Source organism: Delphinus delphis, chromosome X, assembly GCF_949987515.2.
Source record: "Delphinus delphis chromosome X, mDelDel1.2, whole genome shotgun sequence".
Taxonomy (NCBI): Eukaryota; Metazoa; Chordata; class Mammalia; order Artiodactyla; family Delphinidae; genus Delphinus; species Delphinus delphis.
In genome coordinates, this window is record NC_082704.1 from 110,752,679 (window position 1) to 110,775,271 (window position 22,593).

The window sequence follows — 22,593 nt, forward strand, 5'->3', positions numbered from 1 at the left end:
GTTCCGAAATGCTAAGTAAAGTCACACTGCTGTGAAAAAGATCTCCAGAACTTTCTTACCTTGGAAAACTGAAGCTCTGTATCCATTAAACAACTCCCCTCCCCACCCCATCAACTTTATTGTTATTGGCTGTATAGCAATAATAATAGCTAATTATGTTAAACACTATTCTAAGTATTTTTTATGTATATCATCCCATTTAAGCCTCAAACTAACTCTATGAAATAGGCATTATTATCACCATCATACAGATGAGAAAATTGAGGCACAGAGAACTTAAGTGACTTTCCCAAGGCTACATAACAACTGGTTGAGCCAGGATTTGCATCCAGTCTGGCTTGGGAATCTGTGCTCTTAACCCTGCCTGCTGTCCTGAATCCCCTATGTAGATTGTTTCCAATTTTGTCTTATTATAAATAACACAGCAATGTAAATCTTTGCGTGTAACTGACCGCCCCCTCCCAATTTTGTATTTTCCTGAGTGAATAGGTGTAAACATGATGCCAGCTTGCTTTCTGAGAGGGGGAATCCATGTCATTTTCATAGAATTCGAGAATGTTAGTGTTTGTTTGGCAGGAAATTGCTCAAGGTCACCCCCTAGAAGACGATGGCAGAGAAAGGATTAAGACCTGGGTCTTCTGATTCTAGTTTCTATTTTCCTCCACTGCTTCCCTTACATTTAAAGACAGAATAAAGCCAATACCTTCCTTTGCTAAACTGACCTCAGTTGACGTTAGCTTCTCCTCTGAGACTTCTTATTGAGGCAGGTAACTATGTGGGTTAACTTAGCGGGGCTTGGCCAAAGCCCTAAGAAGTAAATGAAATAAGATGCTTAATGAGGCCAGTGCTCAAGTTAAGCTGCTGTTCCTAGGAAAGCTCTCCACTTTGATAAGGAAGAGCAGCAGCTAAGGACGAGGGGAGAATGCCACGCAAGATAGAAGGCTTCTTGCTTTTACTTCTCTTTGGCTCTGAAGGTATGTGCTATCAAACCATTAGCACTCATTAAATACCTAATAATACAACTGACTTAATCATACAGCTGATTAATAGAAATGCAACCAGAATAATTAAAATATTATCAATTAGCAAAGCATGCTAATGAATTAATGTGTTATTAATGAACAACAGTTGTCTTTGTGTGATGCAGTCCTCTTTGTCTCACCACTGGCTTTCTGGTTCCGTGAGGAGCCTTCTGAAGTTCAAAGGATGCTTAAAATGGGACAGAAAGAAGGAAGGGTCTCAAAAATCGTATGAAATAGCTATAAATTGCAACAATTCATAAGAAAGTGCGGTGTATTCTTGAAAGTTTTTGGGAGTCAAAGTTAGAGTGACTATAGAATTTAGTCTTCCAAACCAGGACACTACTGAGAGTGGTGGAGGATGCTATTAATAATTTTGCTGGGACAACAGGTGTGAACCAGGACTGTCCCAGGCAAATCAGGGTGTAAGGTCACCCTAGTTTAAATATGGATTAACATAGCACGCCGAATACAACTGGACACTAATAGAAAGCATAATCCAACTGAGAGTCAGGAATCCCCAAAGACTCAATATACTCAATCATTTTAAAATTTCTAAATATAGCCCTGGCGGGAGTGAAATGCTTAATTACGGAGAAATTGAAGGCAAATCTCTAAAATGTCATCCAATTCAACTTTTAAATTCTCTGTCAATCTTTGAAATCATGCTCTTCCATGCCTCTCTCAACTCTTAAGGACCCATCAACTCAGACATTAGAAATTGGTTCTTTGTGGTCACTGTGTATTTATGTGCATTACAGGAAATAAATAAGGAGGGCAGGAAGGAGGAGACCTCTCCGCTCTGCCAATGACCTGGTAGACAGACATGACAAAACTCACACAGAGTCAGAAGCCCTGGTTTAAATCATTCTCTTCTCTACTCTCTCATTATATTTTATTGGTAGAATACTCACTTTCATGATTACCCAATCTCAAAACTTGTGTTAGTCACATTTCTCAATATTTGGAAAGACCTGTAAAAATATAACCCCAAGGTTATTTTGCAAACCCCCAAGACATATTTCTAAGTAGGGCGGGGGGGGGGGTTGTTGTTTTTCCTTTACTCCGTGCCTCTTCCTCACCAAGAAAATCTAAACAGAACCTTTCAAGGCTTAGATCCCAATACCCTTGGTTCTCAGACATCCACAGGGCTCACCCTCAGACTCCTCTTATTTGTGATTGGCATTGAGATTCATTCATCCATTGATTCATTCAAGAATCCATTGATGTCAGTTCAAGAATCCATTTCTGAGTTCCTGCTATGATAGGCCAAATGCTGTGTAAGAACTTGATACACCTGGCAGATTCTTGTTTTCGCTGTGCCAACTCTAAAATCTTTGTTCCGTGACCCCTAAATGGAAATAAGCCCTAGAAAAGTTATCAGGCCACTTTTCAATTACACCCGCGCAGTCAGGGGATAACAGTAATAAAAGACACGCTGTCAGGAGGCACAGTGCACAGCACTCTTTCCTGTTCTATAGCTTATCAATCTTTGTGCATGGCTGGGGAGCTCCAGAAATTTCCACGAAGAACAGAGAATCCCATCTGTCCTGGTGGAATGGAATGTGGTCCAGCAGGTAGGCTTGAAACACTTAAATTCTCTTACCCACCTAACCCAGGCCCTCCACCCTCACGGGCATCAAAGGAAAGCAGCCACACCAAAATTTGGCTTGGCAACCTAGGTGTGCTCTACCCTGAGCTAGAGGGATACGCCAGGAGGCAGAGAAAAAAAGGCAGAATACAACTGCTGCACTTAATCAGTTTACAATCCAGATAGAGAAATAAGGCCAATGCACAGGGGAAAGATGTATGCTGCACAACTGGGAACCTGAAGACAAAGGTTCTTTGTCTAATTTACTCTTTGCTGTTTCTGTTCCACGGCAGCAGTGGATCCTTACTACAGTGAAATAAGGTAAATGGATTGACTCCACTTATGCGTTGGATGAAGGGTCATTGGGGATACACAAATCATCATCGTAAAGCACTACCTCTGTCTCTTAACTGAGGCAGGCTTCTATTTATCTTGCATTGTACATTTCGGATTACACACCGATGATGATTTTTAAAACACCCACCTTACTGAAGTATATTGTTCCACTGCTTGGTCATGGCTATTATATAAAAACAAGCCAAAAAAAAAAAAAAAAATCACCAAGCCTCATCTTACAGGTGAGTGTGTGTCCTTCCTTGCAGGTGTGTCAAGCATCAGGGATAGCAGATTTTTTTTCAAAGTAGCTTTATTGAGATGTAATTTACATACCACTAAATTCACCCATTTAAACGGTGTAATTCAATGGTTTTTAGTGTACTTACAGATTTGTGGAGCACACAATGTAATTTTAGAACACTTTCATCATCCCCCAAAGAAACCAGTAGACATTCAGTACTCACTCCCCACTTCCCCCTCCCCCTAGCCTCTGTCAACCACTGATCTACTTTGTCTCGTATAGATTTGCCTTTTCTGGACATTTCATTTAAACAGACTCATACAACATATGGTCTTTTGTCTTTCATTTAGCATATTTTTTAAAATAAGTTTATTTATTTATTTATTTTTGGCTGCGTTGGGTCTTCGTTGCTGTGCACGGGCTTTCTAGTTGTGGCGAGCAGGAACGACTCCTCGTTGTGGTGCGCAGACTTCTCATTGTGGTGGCTTCTCTTGTTGCGGAGCACAGGCTCTAGAGCGCAGGCTCAGTACTTGTGGCGCACGGCCTTAGCTGCTCCGCGGCATGTGGGATCTTCCTGGACCAGGGATCGAACCCGTGTCCCCTGCATTGGCATGCGCCACCAGGGAAGTCCCTAGCATATATTTTTGACATTCACCTGTGTTGAAGCATGTACAAATAACAGATTTACCCCATGAATATGCCTGCCACCTAAAAGAGTAACACTTTCACACCAGAAGCAATTTCCTTCTTTCTTCTTTGCCAGAGGGACATTATTGCAGCCTACTGTTTTTCTCCTGTGTCTTATTCTTGTTTCTCTAATAGTTTGGAAGGTAGTTATAGACAGTTTCTATCATTCATAATTTTATGCTTTTCTCCTCGGCTTCACCTGTTTCCATGGGAAGGAAAACTCTGTATTTAGTGACAGCCAAGCAAACAGACTGAAATAGTCTTCCCTAAGTGTGTCTAATGCGCACTTTGATTCTGGCCTTGCAAGGTACATTTCGAGAAATAGGCATGCTTGAATTTTCTGGCTGCAGTAACAAGCATTTCCCTATGGAGTAGCCCTTTGAGCAAAAGGGCAGAATCGTCCCCTATTGCATAAATCTAAGGCTGGTGAGTGGCAGACGTCGCAGACCCTCTGGTGGAAACCTGTAACCTGGAGGAATCGCGAAGATGATCTGAGTGAGGACAAAAATAGACAACCATGTAATCGAAATCTTGCCCTTTTTCCTTTAAAGGCTGACCTGTTTTCTTTTGCTCATCCCAACAGTGTTATATTCTGGTATCATAAGACATTGTCGTCAACACGATGTTTGCTTTTGTTCGCCAGCTTTGGGGTGATTAAATCATTTCAGGGATGACAGCAGCCACGTTGCTGCTCCCTTGGTGACAACTTTTCTTGTAAAAGGCTTGTTGTTCCTTCTCTCTCTGCTCATTTCCATAAGATCTGGTGCCTCACAACCCCAGGCTGCCTACAGACAAATGCTTTCTGGGGAGAGGAGTCCGGGAGGGGCAACAACGCCAGAAATCTGATTGAGCACAGGGGGTGGTTCTGAAACCAGGTCTCCCTCTTGGGTCTCTTCCTCTCCACAGGTAGAAACCTCCCCGCCCTTTCCTTTTTGCCTTCTGCTTTGTTTCTGCACAAGTTGGAGCCCCTCTGGGGGCCCACCCATGGACCCAGGTAATGCAAAGGCCCTGAGCGCCGTGGCAATTAGAGGGGCCTCATGTGAACTCTGGGCTTGCTCAGTTGCAGCGGCACAGACCTTCTTCGGTGCCAGGGCACGTCCTCTGGGCCAATTTGATCTGGTTAGTAAGGCCGCTCTGTCAGTGACCCACACACCTCACCTCTGGTCCCCCCAAAAGAGATTCTTGGCACAGCTGACAAAGCCTTTCTGCTTTTCTGCCATCCCAGCTTCTCTGGAAGATGGGGCAGAGCCGAGTGCCTTCTGCATTAACAGCCCTTAAACCATCTAGATGCCAATTGCTCATCTACTTTGCAGTTCTTGGGGAGCAGCTGTGGGGCTGACACTATGGGTTCATGTACACATTAACTGGCCTTTCCCCTGGGCTCTAGTACCTTCTACCCAGCTGCCCACTCAACCTCAACACTTGGGTGTCCCGTAGGTCTCTCAAAAGGAACATCTCTACCCCATCCCCCCTAAATCCCTCCTTCCCCTGGAATCTTCTCCTCCCCTAGTAAATGGTAGCTCTATCCTCCCAGGCACTCAGGCCTTGAACCTCTTTTTATTTCACACCCACGTCATCTGTCAGCAAATCCTGTTGGCACTACCTTCCAAAGACAGTCAGAATCCAGCCACTTCTCATCACTTCCACTGCCACCACCCCAGGGCCAAGCCACCATCATCTCTCCCCTAGATGACACGCCAAGCACCGGCCTACCCCGGGGTCTTTACATGCTATTGCGTCTGCCCAGAAGGCTCTGTCCACAGGTATGTCACTTCCTTCAGGTCTTTGCTCCAATATCACCTTCTCAGTGAAACCTTCCCTAAGCCCCAAAGTACCACTCCCTGTCCCTCCACCTCCCTGCTTTATTTTTCTCCATAGCAGTCATCATTATTTTACATATTATATATTTTATTTATACATTCACTACCCCCTCACCCCCCCCCCCCCACATTAGACTCTTAAGTTCTAGGAGGGCAGGTGTTTTTTTCTGTTTTGTTTACCGGTATTTCCCCAGCACCTAAAGCTAGGCCTGGAATATAGCAGATGCTCAAAGAAAATTAATGAATGAATGCTTTGGGACCAGTCATTATCAGCTATCTTTTATATCAATTTCTCTAATTGCACGGGTGCTTAGATAAACCTGTGGATAAGAAAGAAATAGGATACAAAGGCCAGAGCAAGCGGTGAGTTCTACATGAGGGACAGAAAAAGTCCTCTTCATAGGGAAGGGGATAAGTAGGCAGAAAAGTTGGGAGGGGAAGGCATTTGAGGCCAAGAAATCATATGCACAAAGGCATACAGGCATGAAACAGCCTGGCACATTTGATGAATTATAAGTAATAGAGAGTGCAACAAATAAATTTGGAGAGGCAGCCAGGAGATACATCACGGCAACCCCTTGAAGGACACATTATTATTATACCCATTTTAGAGATGAGGAAATAGAGAGACGCAGTCATATAACTAATAAATGTCAGAGGTGAAACTGGGGCCATGGTAATGGGGACCCAACAAAGGGTCTGGAGCAAGAAAGTGACACAGTCAGGCATTGGCAGTATGGAGGATGGATGAGGCAAGGTCTCTCTTTAGCAAGGAGAATATCCAGAGGAGAGAGGAAGTGGTAGTGGGGGTGGAGAGGAAAGATGGCTCCCGGTAGACACTGGATGTGGGGGTTTAGGAAAAAGAAGTGACTAGGAGGAGTCCCAGGTTTCTGGATGGGGTAGTAGGTGGATGGTGGAGCCATCAGTAGGCTAAGAAATAGAGAAAAGAGGGGCTTCCCTGGTGGCGCAGTGGTTGAGAGTCCCCCTGACGATGCAGGGGACACGGGTTCGTGCCCCCGTCCGGGAAGATCCCACATGCCGCGGAGCGGCTGGGCCCGTGAGCCATGGCCGCTGAGCCTACGTGTCCGGAGGCTGTGCCCCGCAACGGGAGAGGCCACAACAGTGAGAGGCCCGCGTACCAAAAAAAAAAATAGAGAAAGGAGAACAATATGAGGAAGGATGGAATGAGTTCAGTGTTTAAAATTTTTTTTTTGCTGAGGTAAAACATACATCCAGAAGAATACAAGTAAGTGTATACATCCAGAAGGATACAAGTAAGTGTACAGCTCAATGAATTTTTACCACTAAACACACCCAAGTAACCAGCACTCAGATCAAGTAACAGAACTTTGCCAGCTCCCCAGACACCCTCCCTGGGCTTCCTCCTTGCCACTCCCCACCCCAAGTGTGACCACGACCCTAATGTCTAGCGGCATAGATGACTTCTGCCTGCTTGTGTACATTTTAAATGGATTCATGTAGTGTGTCCACTTTATCATCTGACTTTCCACTCAGCATTGTTTGTGAGACGTGGCCATATTGTGGCATGGAGTTGTAGGTCATCCATTTTCATTTCAGTATAGTGTTCCACTGTGTAAATCTACCACTCGTATCCATTCTACTCGTGATGGACATATGAGTGTTTCCAGTTTGGGGTTTTTACAAATACTGTTGTTACAAATAATCTAGTACATGTTTTTCTTTGTTGGAGAACATATGTATGCACTTCTAGTGGGTAAATACTTAGGAGTGGAATTGCTAGGTCATAGGGCACATATATGTCCAGCCTTTGTATAAATTACCAAAGAGTTTTAAAAATAGGTTAGACCAACTTATACCCCCACCAGCAACATATGAGAGTTCAGGTTTCTTCATGACCTGGCCAGCACTTGGCTGGGTCCAGTTTTAGATAGTGAGAGACATCTACGGGGAGCTATCCAATAAGCCGTTCAATGAACATGTCGGGGATCTTGGGGGTGGGAGTAGAGGAAGCCGAGCTCTTGAGAGAGATTAAGAAGGATTATTTAGAGTGGTGGGAGAAGCAGGTGAGTAGTGTGATGGAAGCTAAAGGAAGATGGGAGGAACTGACAGCACCCAACACCGCAGCATGAAGATGTAAGGTTAGTGTTGGGAAGAGTCCATTGGTTGTGAAAGTAAGAAATCGATGGCGGGGGGTGGGGGGGTTAGAGTGGGGGAGGGACAAATTGGAAGATTGGGATTGACACATACACACTATTATATATAAAATAGATAACTAATAAGGACCTACTGTATAGCACAGGGAACTCTACTCAATACTGTGTAGTGGCCTATATGGGAAAATAATCTAAAAAAGAGTGGATATATGTATAACAGATTCATTTTGCTGTACACCTGAAAATAACACAACATTGTAAATCAACTATACTCCAATAAAAATTATAAACAAACAAACAAAAAGAAGTCATTGGTCACTTCCTTTGCCAGCACAGGGCTTGGCCTCCTACCAAGACGGTGCTCCCTAGTCTACATTGCTACCTGAGACGGTCAATTCTGCCCATAGCAGGTGAACCAAGGAGTCTCTAGGAACGAATCATCAGTGGACAAGGGACCAGGAGAGACAGCAGTTTGCTGACCACAGTTGAGAGATGGCCCTGAATCCGCCCAGGCGAAAAGATATGCCCCCTCGACTCCCCTTACAGCCTATGCATAACCCAGCAGAGGACTCACCATGTGTGTCGTCCAGTGGTCTATCTTCTCCTGAGTCCTCAAGCCCCTTGTGGGCAGAGAGTGAGGCTTCCATTTCAGAAGGCCCAGGCCCTGGTGCAGGGCCAGGCTCACAGTGGACACGCGAAAGTGGTATGTGAAATGGATACATATTATTTAAAGAAAGATACAATTTGAAAAAATAGCTTTATAATTCTAATGAAAAGGATGAGACCATTCCTTTAACTCTTTAAAACAATCTGAAAGTTTTTGGTGGGCATCAGATTCAATATTTAGATAGCAAAGTGGTTAAGGAGGGACTTTTATATCTACTGCCTACACTCAGGTTTTGTTTGAGATTTTTATAATAGGTATGTGCTGCTTTTATAATCAGAAAAGAAATAAAGGCATTTGTTCTGTTGAAAATGGGAAATGGAACTTGGTGTGTTAAACCAGCGCTGTCTAATGGAAACTTGTGCAATGATGAACATGTTCTGTATCTGTGCTGTCCAGTACAGGGGCCACTAGCCACGTGTGGCCAGCAAACACTTGAAATGTGGCTGGTGTGACTGAGGAACTGAATTTTTAATTTTATTAATTTAATGAATTTAAATTCAAATAGCCACATGGGACTAGTGACTACCACAATGGACAGTGCAGCTGTAAACAATCAGCTTATGCTAATATAGACAAACTCCTTTCCTGTTAAATTGTGCATTCATTCTATTTATTCATACTTCTATGAAGATAGGTTAAATGTTAGTCTTAGGTTAAATTTTACACATTTTCAATTTTTCCACATCATGTATACGGTATTTACACTTTGATTGTGGTTTGATATTTCCTGTAGATAATAGACAAACCTAAAAAAAATTTTTTTAAATATTTTTTTAACAATGTCCTAATTTTAAATCACCTGAATGTGTCACTTCCCTACTTCCTCAGCATCTGTGGATGTTTCTCCTGGCACGTATTTACTTACTTTGACTTCTTCCAGAAGGGGCTTTGTTAACTTTTACGTGACTGTGATCATTTCACTTTTCCATGTAATGAATCATTTGTTGAATTTTTCTTTCTTTTTTTAACTTGATGTTTCCTTTCATGTCCTTTTGCTCAGCCACACTGGGATTATCGTCTACTGAGGTATGTTACAGTAAGAAGGCTGGAATTCATATGGTTACTATTTTTGAAGATTTTTCCTAGCCAAAACAATGTATAGGATTATCACTTTTTTTTTAATGTATTTCTAAAGGTTTTTTTTTTTTTTCCTGGTGGTGGCAATAGCATGTTTTATCTGGACAAGCTCCAAGACTGGTTTTTTTAATGAGTGAATGCAAGTAAACCAGGTCTTAAATCAGATGGCGGAATCTTGAATCCAGTCCCTTTTAAAATTGTATCCCCAGAAGGGACCTCCAGGAGATGTAAGGCGCCTGACCTCGGACTGGGGCTCCTCGAGCCCCTGAAGATAGATATAATGGGGTGGACATGGCTCTCTATGTGGGTGTGTCTGTGAGATTTTTAGCTGGTCACCCAAGGTGGCAAACATTTATCTAGACTCAAAGATGAGCGGCAACTGTGTGGGTTAAACTGGATTTATAATTCAGTTGTGCTGCTGTAGTGTGATAGCCGCCACAGACAATAGGAAATGAATGAGCAAGGTTTTTGAATGCGAGCTTTTCCAGTGGTGCTGACCACAGTTGCCTTTGACTGTGACTTTTCTGAAGCTCCTGCCCCTCTGGCTTCCCACAGGATGAGGGTGAGGATCCCTGGTACCACAAAGCGTGCAAGTGCGATTGCCAAGGAGGTGCCAATGCCCTGTGGTCTGCAGGCTCCACCCCGTTAGACTGCATACCGGGTGAGTGTCCCCTCTCCTTGGGGCACCAGATCCTTGGGGTATCCTTGGGAACACCCTGTTTCTCCTCTTTCTTTCAACCCTGATGAATTAAACCCCCTGAATGCCACGTTCTGGGTTTTCTCCAGTCGGCCATTGAACTTCAAATCTCAATGGCCACTGCTCCAACAAACTGCACTGATGTCATTGGTCAGGACAGTTTCCTGGATCTCTACTTGGCCTTGGTGAGATGGCAAGATGGGACCTAACTTTCAATGAAAGAGACTAATGGAATTTATCGAAAATAAACTAATGATAGGCAGCAATTTTGAGAAAAGCACAGGCTTTTGAGCCAGAAATACCAGAGTTGGAATCTTGGCTGCATTGTTTTTTAACTCTGGGACCCCCACTTTGGCCTTTTTCTGTCAAATGGAGGCAATACTACTGTGCCCGGATATTCATTGCTCACCAAACAACCACGTGCTTCCCCACATTCTCAGCCCCTTCCCAGTCAGGTGGCTTCACAGGAGCAGTTCCAGCCGATGGAAGCCGTGTCTCTTCTGAAATGAGGTCCACTTCCCTGCCTGAGAAAGTGGCTTCTCCTTTAGTCTGGGTGCTGGGGAGGTAAAGTGGAGTAGAACTTCCTGCTGACCCACAATGAACCACCTGAGTGAAAAATCAACCTTTGTTGTGTTAAGCCTCTGAAATTTCTGTGACAATTCGTTCTGCAGCATAAACAGCCTCTCCTGACTAATATGAATGACTTCCTCTAAGGCAGGGGCCAGCAAACTTTGCCTGTAAAGGACCTGGCGGTAAATCTTTGTGGCTCTGTGGGCCATAGGGCCTCAACACCTCAAATGGAAGGCAGCCACAGACTGAATGTAAATGCATGAGCATGGTTGTGCTCTAATAAAACGTTATTTATAAAAACGGACCCTGCTGTAAGGAGTTGTTACGAGGAATAAAATGCATGAGGCATTAAAGCATCTTGTCCTGGACCTGGCACACTGCAGCTCCTTTTCTTCCTGCCTTCTAAGAGGTCACACTCTGACTTTCAGAGGCTCGGGCGGCCTATCACACATTTGCCACGCTCAGTATTTACCACAGCTCGGAACCTCTTCTGCTGAAACTGTCCTTGCCCCCGCTTTCCAGGGTTATGATGGCGCCATGTGGCGGCCCGTCATTCACTTTACATAATCACCTAATAAGAGCTCCAGGAGAGAGGTTTGTGTGCAGCGTGTGAGCTTCTCTGCATTATTTCATTAAATTTGCATTAAAATAGCAAATGTGGGGGAGGGGGGCGTCCACAAAGGCTTTTACTGCCTGTTTTCCTATATACTAAAGGGGTAGGAATTGGTTTCTGAACTAAGCTTTCTGGAAGGGAACAGTGGGGCGCAGTAGTGAGGAAAGCAGTAAGTGCTGATGAGTTCAGCGGGCTTCTCCCACGGGAGGGACGTCCCACTGAGCTCCACGGCGTGAGCTCCCGCAGCCATTCTGTGCTGGGGTGATCTGCCCAGTCAAGGCTGAGGCACCCTCCTTAATAATCCATTTAGAATTCAATTCCACCCTCTGTCATCATGTGCCTATTATGTGCCGATAGGGAGACAAAAATGAACCATTGTCTCTACGCTGGAGGAATTTACCATTTACTGGAAACAAATGTTCTCTTCACTAGAGACATGAGACGTACTGGAATTCCAGTCCACGGAAGCTCTTTCTAAGAAGAAATTGAAAAGAGATTATTTATACGGATTGGTTTCATTGACCTGATCAACTGTGCAGCTGAGGAGGGCTGTGTGTCTGAGGAGTGTGAAAGATGACCTGGGCTGCCCAGGCTCTCTCCCCTACACAGTTGCCATGAACTTGAAGTTCTGAAATCAGAAATTCTTTTAGCTTAAGTGTTCTCCTCTCCCCACTGGGGTTTTCATTTTTGTTTTGTTTTGTTTTAACAACACAGATATTCCCAGGAAGGAAAAAAATGCAGCCTTAGTGTTAAATGGTTGATTCATTAATGTTCATTTGTTTTTCCACGGGAGAGATGATTCAGGGCAGCAGGACTAGCCACAACCTTCCAGAATTTACTTGCCTGTCAGTGCCTCAGATCCTCATTCGAACGCTGCTTGGTCTTGCTGGATCCTGAGATTCAGCGCTTCCACCAGAGTCCAACTTAGGACGGAAGGAGGCCCTAGAAAGCACAGGACAGGAGGGTCACTCAGAGCTGTCAGGAGATGCTCACAGGTGCACACTGGCTGTTACTGCCAGGGGGCCCTACCCACAGAACAGAAGGTGACCAGCTAGGTGCATTATGGCCTCCTAATCTTCAGCTTAACACTATTATATTAAAAGGTCTGTCTTTTCCAGAGTTGAGCCAAGATTACCTCGTCACTCTGAGAGGGGGAAATACGGCAGGGAACGTATCAAAGCATAAGAAATCTAATGACTCAACGCTTTACTTATATTCTGGATTTTATATTTCCATATTATATTCAAGTTTATACCCTATTCTTCTATAAATATTATTCTGTATTCCACTACATCATCATATAGATTCAAGTCTAACACATGTGCATAATAATGTTCACATGTCTTTTGTCAAAAATGGCCCCGAACTCTTCTTTGTGTTCCTTTCGGTTACTATTGTTTAAAAGCATGTCTGGCCTTTATATGTCTACACATCGAGAAATTATCTACTGCATAAGAAAGGCTAGTATGTTAAGTGTGCATAGCCTGGATTAACAGCACATATGACTATGTCTTTATCGATCTCATTATCAAATCATCGCTCAGAAGAGGCAGGTGTTTCCTTAAGAGTAAAATGAGTGTAGAAACAGGCTTAATAGCTTACAGTAACCTCCACTGAGCAGAAAACTTGGGAAGGACGTATTCTGTGTGTGTAAAGAGGATCCCTTTAATTCCTCCAGCAACATTATTTATGTCGCTTGATACTAGTTGAGACTCAATTGACAGTTTCTTTTTGATTAGGCCAGTGGGAGTTCTCTGGGCCAGTCAACTCCCACTTCCTCCCTGACCTCCCTGCTTCCTGTTCCTGCCATTTTCTTTGCTTATCCCCAGTGGCCACCTGAGATGGGGTGATGAAGTTTGTTTATCCCTCCATTCATCCATCCACTCAATATCTATTGCGTGCCTAGCACATGCAGGCATTCTGCTCGGCTCAGGAAAGCATGGTGAGCTAGACAGACCTGGGGAGCTGGGCAAGTGGGCAGAGATCCAAAGGATGAGGAGAGGTGTCCAGGTGAAGGGGAAAGGAGGAGACAGGGAAAATAGTAATCATGTAACTGGAGTGCCCTTCACTCCAGGGCACAAAGAGCAGGAGACATGTTACATTTTCTATTTTTCCAATTTTCAGATAACTCCGGTTTGAGTCCCCCTTTATCATGGGCTGTGTGGAGTCTAAAGACAGGAGGATTGTTGAAGATTCTGACCCTCCCCTTTGGACTACACCTCCCCACCCACCCCACCCCCCTGCCCCCAAGGGGCCTGCAAGGGCTGACTCGGCACAGGGCCCAGGCTCAGGCTGAGGGCAGCTCCCTGCCCGGCCGGCAGCCCCCAGGGGAAGGCAGACACCTTGTTGGTGCCCTTATCCCTCTGAACCAAGCTCAGTCCTGTGACCTTCCCAAGTCTCTGAGGGTGTCAAGAGTTCAGGGGTCCCGCCCCCCATCCCTGGTCCAGCCCCCTCAGAGGAACCATTTCCCCACTGAGATCAGGCCCCTACAACGAGCCCCCCACCACCCAGCAAGGGGCAAAGCCCAAAGCCTCTGGCCACCTCCTCTGGGACAGTCAGCTAGTTCCTGTTGAGGCCTAGACCTTCCAAATCCATAAGCCTGAGAGATGCTAGGCTGTCAACAGGCTTCTCCTCTCTCAAATCACGTTCATGCGTGTGCAAACAGCTTATTCCTTCCTGATGCAAGGAGACTCCAAATGTTTAGAAATAGGAAGCTGACTTTCTCAGGGTGATGTAGGGAGGATGATGGGGGCAAGACAGACTTGGGTAGAGGGGTGCTAGATTTTTTTCCCCTGGTGAGTCTTCACCATAAAAAACAAACATACACAACTCAAGACATTAATATACTCTCATAAATTCACCCTATTACACCAGTACTAGCTGCTTATTTTTGGTCAGGCACTACAGGCTCTACGCTCTACAAACACTGCTTCATGTAATCCCAAATCAACTTTATGGAGGCAGGGACTACTGTTGTGCCCATTTCACAGATGAGGAAACTGAGACCCAGAGAGGGTGAGCAGCTTGCCTAAGCTCACCAGAGGGAGAGTGGGATCCAATCCTAGGTCGAATTGGCTGTAAGCAGGTGTTCTTGACCTTGGCTGCCCATTACCATCACCTGAAGATTTACCCCATGCCCAGGTCATGCCCCAGACCAATGACATCAGAATCTCTGGGGGTGTGGCCTGAACACCAGCACTTCTATAACTTTCCAGGTGACGCCCAGGCTGAGACCCATCACAGAGTCTGTGCTCTGTGCCTTGGGCCAAAACACTGCCTTTTCTGGGTTAGCAGCTATGTAGCTGGAGGCGCCAATGCCTGAGACAGGAGCACTGGACAGGGGTTAGGCTTGGGGCTTGGGTGCTTAGTTTTGGACACATGAGTGTGAAGCATCTTTGGGTCACCCAGATGAAACTGTTCACTTAGAGAATATCCAGGTGGCAGTGGGATGGAGCTTGGGGCCTGGGGGCTGGGCACTGGCTCTCAGGCACTGGCTGAAACCATGGGGATGGTGAGCTCATCGCCTCCCCTGGAGAGTATGGGCAGGATCCACGTCTGGACAAGCCCTTACAGGCCTCCAAGACCATTGCCACTGGCCAGGTCCCTTCAGTGTAACTCTTAACTGTTAGATGGGCTAACTGGGAAGAGACGGCAAAAGAGATGTGAGGGGAAAATAGAGAAAGAGCAAAATGCCAAGAATAAAGCAATCGGGAGAGGTGGCCATGGCTTTTCTTTCCCCTCTGCTTCTTGCCTCTGAGCTGGTGGCCCTGGAGCAAGAGAAGGGAGGTTCAGGATGGACGGTCCTTAGAGATATCCACAGTTAGAATTTAAGTGGCGACCGAGGGCCCAACTGAAACCCAGCTTTCTGACGCTGGGGCCTTGTCCCTCCTTCCAGTGGCATGGCTGAGCTTGTCTTCCAGGTCAGAGGGGAGCTGAGGAGGTGGAGAAGTCCCCAAGGCCACAGGCGCCAGGCCCCCTGAATCCTCCAGCCAACGTCTTCCCTGGCAGACCAAGGTTCTCAAAGTGTGCTTGTTAAAAATGTGGCCACTCTGGGGGTGGAATCCTGGAAACTGCGTTCTTAACAAGCCCTGATGATTTGGCCACACAAGGCGTGATGGAGTCGCTCAGAAAGCGCTCCTATTCTCTCTCCCTTGACATTATTTTAATAGGCCGCCCCCCCCCCAAGCTTCGGGTACTTGATAAACTACAAATGCTGTCCCCTCACCCCCAGCCCCGCTGAGCTGCAGTTACTGGTGGGAGTTGGCCCTATTTCTTTGGTTCACTGGGCAGAAAGGCAGTTAAGCCGCCCTGGCCAGAGGCCTGAAGCTGTCCTTCTGTCTTCAGCCTCTGGGGACAGGGCATGACTATCCCCGCAGGCATTTTGGAGCCCCAGGATGGCATTCAAGCTTTTACATGCCTCATTCAGTTTTCCTGACTTTTGAAAATTATCTGCCAGAAAGACCTCAGCACTCATTTTGCTGTTGAAGGTGATGATGCCCCAGTAAATACACTTGGCTTTTCAATCTGAACTCAAATTTATACATGGAAAGAAAGTAGTTTGATCTTCCTTACTTGAAGTTTATCATTCACAACTGGGAAACTAGGAGAATGTATTTGCCTAAGTTTATCATTTGTTTTCTAAAGAAATTCAGCTAGAATCTGGGTTTGGTTATAAATAAGAGACCCCCTAAATAGTGGCTTATTGAAATAGGAGTTTTTCTTTGACCCACACAGTAAAAAGACTAGGGGTAAGGAGCAGCTTAAAGATATCAGGGCTGAGGTCTCTTCAGTTCTCTTGGCCTTACCTCCAGGGTGCAGGATGGCTACTGTTGCACCAACCATCAGGTCTTCCTTCTAGGCAAGAGGAAGAAAGAGGGGGCAAGCAAAATCTGATCGGAAATCCCCAGCAGACATCCTCTTCTATCTCATGAGTTAGAAACTGTGTCACGTGGTCACTTCAAACTGCAAAGGTGGCTGGGAAAGATTGTTTTGTTTTGTTTTTTTAGCTGGCTACGTTGCTGCACCCAACAAAATTAGGGTTCTTTAGTCTAAAAGCAGGGAAGAATGGATACTGGGTTGGCAATTGGTAGTCTCTGACCAGGTAACTGAACGCTAAATTAGTGAGAGGAAATCCGTGAGAAGCAGCAATTAATATACAAGAACCAGCTTCGGCTACTCTTATTTGGAAAAAGCAGCTCCTTTCAACTGTTCCTTATTCAAGTCACTTAGACGCATTTCATTCCCGCCCCACCCTTTTTTTTCATTAGACTAGTGAAAAACTGCAATTTACAAGTGGGAAGTCAGTCTCAATATATAACTGCCCTTCCTGCCTCTCACCATTGTTTTGTTCCTATAATTGGCATCATATGCTGCCTGAGGACAATTAGGGGCCTTCCTGTCATCATGTGGGATGGCTAACCCGTGTTAATGAGGAAAATAAAGAGTATGACATTTAAGTATGATATTTTCCTGTGAACCTCTTGGTTTTTAGGTCTCTGAGTTTGTGGAGGAGGTGAAGTATTTCTCAAAATTCTCCCCCCCACCACCAAGAGGTTGCCATAGAACTACTTCCCTTTTATGAATATTGTGAGTCTCTATGGCAATCCCTTTACTTCATCTTCACTCTCTTCTCGCAAGAGCAGTGAAGAGGATGAAGACCCAGTCCTCCCATTGTGAACGGCGCCACCAAGGAAAACATCCTCCACCTTACAAAGCGCGAACGAGAGGGTCGGATTTGTCATTTTGATCATGCCGTGTTTGTTGAGTCTTGCCATGCGATATGAGTGTTTTAATGTGCATTGTTTTTCCTTTCCCAGAATGCCCATATCATAAGCCCCTGGGTTTCGAGTCAGGAGAGGTTACACCAGACCAGATCACCTGCTCCAACCTGGAGCAGTACGTGGGCTGGTATGCCTCCTGGACCGCCAACAAGGCCCGACTCAATAGTCAAGGCTTTGGGTAAGCAGAGCAGGAGGCTCAGGCGATTTTTTTTTTTTTCATGTGATTTGAAAAAGTAGGTCTCTGTAATAAATGAACGACACAGAATGCATTTATTTATTCAACAAATATTGACTGAGTGCCTTCCACGTGCCAAGGACAGTGGATACAGCAGTGAACAAGGTGAATGAGCTCCTCGCCTTCGAGAAGCACGCAGTTTAGAGGGGGGACTCTAAGCACATTGTCACACAACTGGCCATCCGCCAAGTGTGATGAGTGCTGCAGAGGAGAAGAAAGACCTGGTCCACTTGAAGCACCAGGGAAGGCTTTCTAAGGAAAAGATCTTTGACCTGAGAGCTGCAGTTGGCCAGGTGGGGGGAAGGGGAGAGAGGCACAGGGTACAGCCGGTGCAAAGGCCCTGAGTTGGGAAGATCCCTCAAGTGCATGGATGGGGACTGTAAAGAAAGCCAGTGAGGTTAGCGCACAGGTGAGATGAGGCTGGAGAAGCAGAAAGAAATCAGATGGTGCAAGGCCTTATAAGTCATGTTAAGGACTGTGGTCCTTATTTTAGGGATAATGGGAGAACCCTGAATGTGCATTAGTTAGAATACAGGTTTGTGCTGCTGTAACAAACAGCCCCAAAATACAGAGACTTAATCAACTTGGAGGTGATCAGGCAGTCTAGGGTTGTTATGGCAGCTGGATGGTATCAGGGGCCCAGACTCTTTCTACCTTGTTCTCTCACCCTAACATGAAGTTTCCACCTTGGGGTCCAAGATGGCTGCTCTAGCTTCCACTATCACATCCACATTCTAGTCAGGAGGGAGAAAAGAAGAGCAGAGTGCATATACTTTTCCTTTAAGGATACATACATAATCCTGCTGGCCACTTCTATCTACATCGCATTGATCAGAATCTGGTCCGACTGCCCCACCCAGCTACAGAGGAGACTGGGAAACGTCGTGATCTTAGCTGGGTGGCCTCTTGCCCAGAGAAAATTTAGGGGTTCTATTACTAAAGGAAATGGGAAGAGGATATTGGGAGACAATGAGCAGACTCTATCAGAGGAAGATTTAAAGTTGGGGAGTATCACAATCAGATTTAGGTTTTAAGTAAAATCTTCTGGCTCTTGTGGGAAGAGCTGTTTGGTGTGGGGTACGGGCGGGGGGTGAGGTGGGGAGAGGAATCCAAGGAGACCAGTTAAGTAAGCTATGGCAGCTGTCCAGGCAAGAACTGAGGGTGACGTGGGCTAGAGTGGTGGCAGTGAAATGGAGAGAAGTAAACGACTTTGAGAAACATTTGGAGATGGAGCCAAGAAATGGATTAGATGTTTGAGGTGACAGAGAGGAAGGGGGTAGAATTCAGAGAGATGAACACTGGAATGAGGGGTTGGGGTGAGGATAATTAGGAGCTCTTTTGGGACATGTTTTATTTGAGCTGCTATATGGCATCCAGTAGAAGCTGTCTAGCTAGCAATTGATTCTCAGGGTTTAGAATTTAGAAAAAGTCTGAGATGGACCTAAAAGTCAGGAGCCACCCAAGGAGCAAGTCCAGAATTAGAAGAGAAGGCTGCCAAGGGCCGAGTCCCCGAGAAGCTTATTAACGCGCACAGGCGCGCACACACTCACACGCCACAAAGGGAAACCATAGGTTTCCACAACTTATGAGGATATTAACTAAAAAATAAATCAGTTCCTTCAGTGGTTGCTTTGCTTTACAATTGTGAAAAGCCCTTGCAGAGCCACTTGGTTCCATGTTCTGCACATGGTGCCTACCATGGCGTGGATGACAGCACCTGAAGGAGACGCAGATAGGTATGAAGAGAGTGAAATTAAAGAAAAAAAAAAAAAAAAAAGACTTACGGAAAAAGGACATCAGGGGAGACTAATGAAAAGGGAAGGGGGCTGGAAGGTGCGATTACCATGGATTTGCATGTTTTGAAGAAAAACATGCTCAACCACACGCCAAAGGTGATTTCAGCTACAGTTGAAGGCATTTCTTTGACAAATTATTTGAATCTGACAATTTTTCCTTGGGCGGTGGAGGTGCAGGGAGAAACTATACAAGTATCACAGAGGCCGGACACTTCTCGGAGACAAGCTTCTGGGTGCTTAACAGATTGCAGCTCAGACTGCCCGAGCATTGTGGGGGCTCTTCAGGTGCTGGCATCCCCTCAAAAGACAGCACCTCCCAGCTCTTTGGAGGCGCTCACGGGGAAAGGCTCCTGGTGACTCGCTGTGTCCGCGGCAGGTGCGCCTGGCTCTCCAAGTTCCAGGACAGCAGCCAGTGGTTGCAGATAGATCTGAAGGAGGTCAAGGTGATTTCGGGGATCCTCACCCAGGGGCGCTGTGACATCGACGAGTGGATGACCAAGTACAGTGTGCAGTACAGGACCGATGAGAGCCTGAACTGGATTTACTATAAGGACCAGACCGGAAACAATCGGGTACGTCGGGCTTACCCCAAACCAACTTCAACACAGCCCCTCTGGGACACCCCTCCCACCCGTCCCTGTGTTCCTGTCACCACCCTCTGTCAGAACACTGACCCCACGGTATGGTGAATCATCCGTGCTTTCTCCCCACAACACTATCTGCTCTCTGACGACGAGGCAGGGGTCTTTTCTTGTATCCCTCATGTCTAGCACAGTTGGCGAATGAGTGCCATCGTATGTGCAAAAGAAGTCTGAATTCTCACATCAGCACAGAGTTGCTTGAATAATCAAGACTGGCCATTTGGATTCTGCCCAAGTCACTGGACCTTGAACACTTTGCTGCATGGGTCTGGCTTGATCTACTACTGATGTGGCTAGGTTCTTGTCCCTTTATGTAGATATGGCCTCTCCTTACTATTGAGACCGACAATCTCAACAAATTAGCCACTAAACTGTATAAATGGTTAAAACAAGTCCAGCTGAGAAGAAACAGTCACTTAAACCTTTGAGCAACTTTATATCCTACTAATCTCTGAGGGCTGAGACCCACCCAATTCTTGCTCATCACAGACTGAACACAGTAGGCTTTTGATTTTATATATTTTATATAAATATATACACACATATACACACATATGTATATTCATACATGCATACACATATATACACATATAAATATATAATCAATATTTTACATATATATATACACACACACACACACACACACATATAAAATGTTATCTGCAATGAATTAAAAACTCACTAGCTGTTTGGAAATGTTAACTGCCCTTTTGTCTGAGAGGACTTCCCCCAGCTAATCTGGACATTTCATCAGGTTAAGTAGACATGTGCAGCTGAACATCAGAAGGCTCCGTACTCTCTTGATGACAATTTGTACAGCAAGACATTCATGGGTTGAAATTTCAAGGAGTTTGAACACAATAGGAAAAACCATCTTGATACTTGGACATTTTATTTCATTTTTGTTCTTATTAGTTGGCTTTTCAAAAAGATATGAAAATTCTTTTTCAAGCTCTACCTGTGTTTCTGAAGGCCTTGATAGTTCTTTGCAAAGAAGCGCTCCACTCCAGCAGTTGTGAGGTCTGGAGCCTGTTCCATCCTCCTTCTTCACTGGGCTCCTGATTTAAAGAGGTTCAAGGGCAAACAGCTTAGAGAAGGGGATGTGGGGTGTTGCTATTGGGAAGAAATAAAGGCAAGATCATGGCAGCTGAGGTCCTTCTTGATTTGTGTATGGATGAGGTCAATGTGGCAGCCAGATTTTTTTCAGGAGATAATTCCAGAAGGAAATGAAATGTTCCAGTGTCATTGGGCAGAGCACTAGGACTCTGGAAAAAGTGCACAGAAGTTTCTTTGAAGATATAGCCAAATATCCATTGTACCTTATGTTACAGCCACTGTGTAATTGCTGTTACATCCCAAAACACAGGAAGCAACACCTTTTTCTATTTTGGGCACTGCTCTCCCACTTCGAGAATCTTCTCTCTAGTTTTTATGTCTTTTTGTTTTTTAAAAATATTTTTTTCCAAAAAAAGTCTAAAAAGTACTTGCCAGGGCTTCCCTGGGGGCGCAGTGGTTGAGAGTCCGCCTGCCGATGCAGGGGACACGGGTTCCTGCCCCGGTGCGGCTGGGTCCGTGAGCCATGGCCGCTGAGCCTGCGCGTCCGGAGCCTCTGCTCCGCAACGGGAGAGGCCACAACAGTGAGAAGCCCGCGTACCGCAAAAAAAAAAAAGTACTTGCCATTTGTATCAATGTAGACACACACAGTTAAGCTTTGGCTCACAACTTTAGAGCCAGCTCACAAGTTTTCACTTGAGCCCCACTTTGGCTACCTTTGGAACATGGGAACATTCCTCTCTAAAGTATAATGTGCTCCTTTTCAAAATTCTTGTCAAAATGCAAAGGATTAAATCACAAAATTGGTGATAAGAATCAAGCAGCATTTTCTATCAGCGCCGTCTAGTAGAACTTTCTGCAATGAAGGAAATGTTATTATCTGCAGTATCCACTATGGCAGCCATTAATCACATACAGTATTGAGCACTTGAACAGCAGCTAGTGTTACTGAGGAAGAATTGTTACCTAATTTTAATTCATTTAAGTTGATGCCTGGAGCATGTAGGTGCTGACAATCATTCAAGGTTAGATTTTGGGGGACATCAGCAAATTCTCTGCCCTTTCAGCACTGAGATTTTCCATAGTTAAAAGTTGGGGCCAACTCCAGACAGGAATCTGTCTTCCTTTTCTCTCCTCTTCTGTGATGGTGATAGGATTTCCTCCCTCTCTTTAGGTTTTCTATGGAAACTCGGACCGAACCTCCACAGTCCAGAACCTGCTGCGGCCCCCCATCATTTCCCGCTTCATCCGGCTCATCCCGCTGGGCTGGCACGTCCGCATTGCCATCCGGATGGAGTTGCTGGAGTGCGTCAGCAAGTGTACCTGATGCGCGCCTCAGCTCAGCACCTGCCAGGGGGTGGAGGGTGCAGCGCGGCCCATGCGGGAACGCTGACTGTGACCAAAAGGGCTGGATTTTACAGGCTCTTTTCAATGCGGAGCTGGGCAGAGAATACTTCTTTCTTTTTTGTAAGATATAGTTTCCAATTTCAGTGAAAGGAAAAGAAAATGAACTTATTCCCCACTCAGGGCCGAAGAAAATAAGAACAAAGAAAATGTCCCTAAAAACAATTTTCAAGCAAAAGCCTAAGTAGCAGGAGTAATTTGCTGCTCTCGGGTTTTTTTGGTTTGTTTTTG

The 22,593-nt window shown here is 45.4% G+C and overlaps 1 protein-coding gene across 1 annotated transcript; it reads left to right on the forward strand.

Moving 5' to 3' along the window:
* The first annotated feature begins 922 nt into the window (after nucleotides 1-922).
* On the forward strand, nucleotides 923-22,285 carry RS1 (retinoschisin 1). The gene is made up of 6 exons (XM_060002080.1): nucleotides 923-974; nucleotides 9,497-9,522; nucleotides 10,129-10,234; nucleotides 17,270-17,411; nucleotides 19,641-19,836; nucleotides 22,133-22,285. The coding sequence occupies exons 1-6, from the start codon at nucleotides 923-925 to the stop codon at nucleotides 22,283-22,285; spliced, it is 675 nt and encodes a 224-aa protein (XP_059858063.1).
* Nucleotides 22,286-22,593: the final 308 nt, after the last annotated feature.

Coding starts and splice junctions, on each gene's coding strand:
- RS1 (XM_060002080.1), top strand. CDS start 923: ATGCCACGCAAGATAGAAGGCTTCTTGCTTTTACTTCTCTTTGGCTCT. Junction 9,523..10,128: donor TGGGATTATCGTCTACTGAG/GTATGTTACAGT, acceptor GGCTTCCCACAG/GATGAGGGTGAGGATCCCTG. Junction 17,412..19,640: donor CTCAATAGTCAAGGCTTTGG/GTAAGCAGAGCA, acceptor TGTCCGCGGCAG/GTGCGCCTGGCTCTCCAAGT.